The sequence below is a fragment of the Aegilops tauschii genome, chromosome 4 (assembly GCF_002575655.3).
Source record: "Aegilops tauschii subsp. strangulata cultivar AL8/78 chromosome 4, Aet v6.0, whole genome shotgun sequence".
Lineage (NCBI taxonomy): Eukaryota > Viridiplantae > Streptophyta > Magnoliopsida > Poales > Poaceae > Aegilops > Aegilops tauschii.
In genome coordinates, this window is record NC_053038.3 from 201276663 (window position 1) to 201281833 (window position 5171).

General features: G+C 43.4%; 1 protein-coding gene across 1 annotated transcript; it reads right to left on the minus strand.

The window, feature by feature from the left end:
- Window positions 1-1271: 1271 nt before the first annotated feature.
- LOC109760798 (14-3-3-like protein GF14-D) lies at window positions 1272-4486 on the minus strand. The gene is made up of 5 exons (XM_040386982.3): window positions 3823-4486; window positions 3164-3242; window positions 2959-3081; window positions 1697-1813; window positions 1272-1610 (listed from the first exon to the last, which is right to left on the minus strand). The coding sequence occupies exons 1-5, from the start codon at window positions 4239-4241 to the stop codon at window positions 1548-1550; spliced, it is 801 nt and encodes a 266-aa protein (XP_040242916.1). The 5' UTR covers window positions 4242-4486; the 3' UTR covers window positions 1272-1547.
- Window positions 4487-5171: the final 685 nt, after the last annotated feature.

A 5171-nucleotide genomic window follows, 5' to 3' on the forward strand; every position in this document is an offset into this window, starting at 1 on the left:
GTTTACTACAAGAGATATATTATGTTTCAGATGCCAACATATCCTGACTTAAGCAATAGCTTGAGCAACATGCAGCTCCCATCGCCATCTGACGGAATATCTTGGCGGGCTGAAAGAGACAAAGTGGATGCTGCGCTTAAGATGTGTGTACCTGATCATGGCTCTTACTCCTACAATCATTGGTGAGTGTTGATTACAAAAAAGTTGTTCTTACTTGCTGCCATTAAAAAAAAGGCACACCTCTTGCTTTCATTTTATTAGAATGAAACTTGAAAGTGTGATTTCTCGTATGCGTGCACAGGAGCAAGCGTCGGACTTAGTACAGAAACAGATGAACAAAAAAAAAAAGCAACAATAGCCACAAGTCGGCCAGAATACAAGCTGAATCAACAGCCAGATAAATGTCAGCAAGTAGGATTGCTTGAAGATCAAACATGAGCGGACTTGCTTGAAGATCAAACATGAGCGGACATCGGAAATCGCAGCACGGTTTCTTCTGGCTGTGTTCTATAACATCATTAGCACTGACGCAGGGAACTCGAACTAGCTTGCACGGCCTATTCAGAATCACCCAATCAAAGCAAAGTGTATATCTACAATTAAAATTCACACCTACTACAGTTACATGTATCAAGAATTTGTGAGATGACTCGAGGGACGTACGCTAGATCAATATTGTTGATTTTAAAGCATTGTTAGAATGTGGATTGCAATAAGTAAAAATTCATGAATAAGAATAACTAGTACAGATTTCAGAAAGGTAAACTAGACATCAAAGTGGAGTTTCAATTTAAGAATCAACAAACTGAATCAATCAAAAGAACATAAGGGAGCAAAGCAAAGAGAAGAAGACGATCGGATCTTAGAAGGTCTGCACGCGCAGTTGAATGACTTTACAAGGTCCATTGTGTGAAACGTACCATATGCCACCTTATACTAACATCGTCCGTCTGTTCCCATAAAGTGGCCCAAAAATGGCCGGCGCATTCGTGGCACCAATTCAGCTGGCGCACAGGATACGTTCTCTTATTTGCCATATCGATCACCATGACAATGCCAAGAATGGTAGGAACGGCGCAGCAAAGCGCGCCTTTGCTTCTAGTTGCAACGAAAGCTGTACCAAGAAAAGCATCAATCAGGTGAACCTTGACATTCTTCTCAATCGTTTGAGGCCATGCCACAGCTAGCACGTGCAAATGAACATCTTTGCGCAAACCGTCTTGTCATAATGTAGTTCAGCCAAACAGCCAAACATGAACAGGATACCTCAATTTCAGCAAAATAGTACTAGTTGCATCAAGTCTCGCCAAACATGGTAGATATAGCAAACATTCTAATGGTGAAAAAGGGCAGGTCTTTTGCTTGTGGCCAGATTTGAACAAGAAAACACGAATCCAGCCAGCATTTATCAGCACCAGAAAAACATAGCCAAGAAACTTCTTAAGTGCATAATTAAACAGAGGTAGTGATGACAACAGTATGAGCACTAGAACCAAGACCGACTTCCATTGCCCCCAACAATGCACAGACTGTTGTTTTCATTCACCTCACTGTCCGTCTCCAGATTCTTTTGGAACTGGGGCTTCCTTAATCTCATCAACGTCATCCTCCTGCGAAGTTGGATAAAAACACCGGATAGCATGAGAAACATGAAGACAAAAAGGAAGACTGTTAAAACAGATCTGAGGAAACTCACATTGGTGTCGGATGTCCATAGAGTCAAATTGTCACGCAGGAGCTGCATGATTAAAGTGCTGTCCTTGTAGGATTCCTCGCCTAAGCTGTCCAGCTCTGATATAGCCTCATCAAAGGCCTGTAATATCCAGGAAAGATCATTTGAGCAAATTCATATCACAGGCACATCAAAAGCAGAACTGAAACAGTATTAAATTACATGGACAAGTACAATTAACACATTTTAAGTCTATATTTCTGATTGGCCATGTGATTCTTAGTCTACATTCTTATTGAGAAACCACTACAAATTTCGCAGTTCACACTATCATGGTAGACATCGGGATAAATCACTTTACCTACAACATCAAAATATAATTCAGCAGAGCATGAGAGACTAATTACATGGACAAGTATAATTTATGTATTTTAAATCTATGTTTCTGACAGGCCATGTGAATCTTAGTCTACATGCACACTGAGAAACCACTAAAAGTTTCACAGTTCACTCAATATCATGGTAGATATAGGGATAAATCACTTTACCTAAAACATCAAGATATAATTCAGCAGACTATGAGGGATTAAAGTATTTAATGCAAAGTAGACAGCACAGATTTTTTTTTAATGATCAAATAATCGACTATATAGAATACAAGCAATTATAAGAAAGTTCTTCAACACTACTTCCTAAAGATGACATACTTCTAATACTAATAACTTGAAGTACATATATGCATACAGCACAAGCATGGACAGAAATGTTGCCAGCAGACAAACAACTCTTCACAAATACTATATTGACAATGTTAAAGAGTGCTTGCAAGATATGCCAGGGGATGCAGGTAGTGCAGTTTAGTGGTCATCACAAAACATAATTCCATAATAGCATGCTAGTATGTATTCCTTGTATCATGTAAGATTGAGCAGTTCAGAGGTTAGCATAAAAAATGAACAAAATCCTAGCATAGTAACTTCCATGATGACGACAAATTGGAAAAAATTGTGCGAGTTGTACGAAAGCTTTATCAACTTTGCCCGCACAAGCATAGATGCTAGAAGTGGATTGATTTCCTGCAGCTTCATTTTCTAAGGGGGTTGCCGCAGAACCTATCCACAAACATGTTAGCTCGCAATCTGCCTCTAGTAAATCAGACAAGAGGTAGTACATTGCCCCAGTTGGCCATGGATATAATCACGACAACTGACACCGACTGGAATCAAACACTGGGTTGACAATCGTGATAACTGAAACAAATGGAGAAGAAAGGAGAAGCAGCAAACTTGTTTCGCAAGGTTGCAGGCGCGGTCAGGGGAGTTCAAGATCTCATAGTAGAACACAGAAAAGTTGAGTGCAAGCCCAAGCCTGATGGGGTGGGTTGGAGCCAAATCTGCTAGGGCGATATCCTGCAAACAATTCGCAGAACTCAGCCCGAAGGATCTACTGGTCATATCTATATGTACACATAAAAATTGCCTTATCAGTAACCTGAGCAGCTTTGTACGCGTTCATGGTGCTCTCGGCGGCTTCCTTCCTCTCCTCACCGGACTTAAACTCTGCAAGGTACCTGCATAAATATCACAAAGGAGAAATCAGATGTCGATCGCTGGGCAACAGAAGCTCATGTCTCCCAGTCACCGCATTGTGTGATCATATACAATCACATATTAAACTGAAACCAATAGAATGACCACCTTGAAAGTTATAAGCTAACGACTACCTCCGCTAGCAATAACAAATATCACAATTATTCTTCTTCTCTTTTTTACTTTCCATCACCATTGAAAAAATAAACTACGATATCCATATATAAATACCACAAATTAACTTTACCAACAAACCACCAGAAATTAAACTCGCATCCGCATATCTCATACAAGAGATTAGTAAACCTATATATCCATAAATCATACAGAAAGGCCGCAACTCAAATCCTGGCCTACACAGCACCAAAGCCTCATAATTTTCTAAACTACTGTAGAAAATAAATCAAAGAACTATATCATATCACATCCCGTTACTTCGTACACACAGATCACGTCTTCCTTCCATCAAAAGAAGGGCGCCGGCATAAAAAAATAGTAGTATCACATCTTGACGTCATGGATTTGAAATATCTGTGTCGCAAATAAGGAGGCGACAGCTACCTGTGGTAGTCGCCCTTCATCTTGAGATAGAAGACTTTGGACTCGGCAGCTCCGGCGGATGGCACGAGGTGGGAATCAAGCAGGGCGAGGATGCCGTTGCAGATCTTTGCGAGCTCGGCCTCGATCTTGCTGCGGTAGGAGCGGATGGTGGCGGCGTGCGCGTCGTTGCCCCGACCTTCCTCCTTCTGCTCGATGGAGGAGATGATCCTCCAGGACGCGCGCCGGGCCCCGATGACATTCTTGTAAGCCACAGAGAGCAGGTTGCGCTCCTCAACGGATAGCTCCTCCCCGGGCCCTGCCCCGCCGGTGGCCTTCGCGACGCGCTCCATGAACTCCACCATCTCCTCGTAGCGCTCGGCCTGCTCCGCAAGCTTGGCCATGTAGACGCTCTCGTCTCGCGTCGGCTCTGCCGGTGACATGGTTGCTCGCTCGCTTGTGCAAGGGCGTGTGGCAACGGAGTTGGTGGGTGGAGCAGCGGATCCGGGAGCGTAGGAGGTAATACGCGTTTGTGGGGAGGTGCGGGGTGGAGGTGGAGGGGGGTGGGGATGGGCCGATGGGGATTTGAGGAGGTCCCCGGGGCGGGGCGGGGCGGGCGTGTCAGCGAGCGGAGAGCCACGTAGCGGTCAAAGGGGAGCGCCCGCGCGGAGCGCTGCGTGGAGGGCGTGAGCATCTCCCGCAGCATCCCTCTTAAAAAGAAAAAAACTATACGAGAAATTTTTGTCTGCTGTTATTAAACAACCAAACATATTCATAGCTAACAGCAGGGAAAACAAAGAAAACTATTCGCCGAAATAACTGGAAGAAACCATTGTTTGGTTTCCAAATCCTTAACATGGATACGTCTTTCTCTGATGATGATAACCGTGGTTCTTGTGGAGCTGTCATTCGTGATCATACGGGAAGCTTTATTGCAGCAGCCGTTGCTCGAATGAAACATATAACTGACGTGGTTACTGCTGAATCAGAAGCGCTGCGTCAAGGACTTATGCTCCTTCAGAGTCAGGGATGTGAGAAGATTGTGGTTCAAACTGATAATGTGACTATTGTTGATGCACTGAATAGAAACGAGGGTTACTCGTTGGTGACTGCACCGATCCTCAATGAATGTCGAAGTCTACTTGCCAATTTCGGAAAGGTCCTTATTGAATATTGTAATAGGGAGTCGAACATGGTTGCCCATGAACTAGCTAGTTTTGGGAGGTCTAATCCACCAATGTTGTGGTCGGATACACCTCCACGTTTTATTTTATCTTTATTAGCAGACGATGTAAGTGTGATTTAAGTTAATAAAGCTAGTCATGAAGGCCTTTCCCTAAAAAACAGCAATTCCAACACGCGGACCCAAACAG

Bases quoted from the DNA above. Each gene is read 5' to 3' on its own strand.
- LOC109760798 (XM_040386982.3), bottom strand. From the start codon at position 4,241: ATGTCACCGGCAGAGCCGACGCGAGACGAGAGCGTCTACATGGCCAAG. The intron at 3,243-3,822 runs GTAGCTGTCGCC...ATATTTATGCAG, and splicing joins ATGAAGGGCGACTACCACAG to GTACCTTGCAGAGTTTAAGT. The intron at 1,814-2,958 runs GTTTGCTGCTTC...TGGATATTACAG, and splicing joins CCTGCAACCTTGCGAAACAA to GCCTTTGATGAGGCTATATC.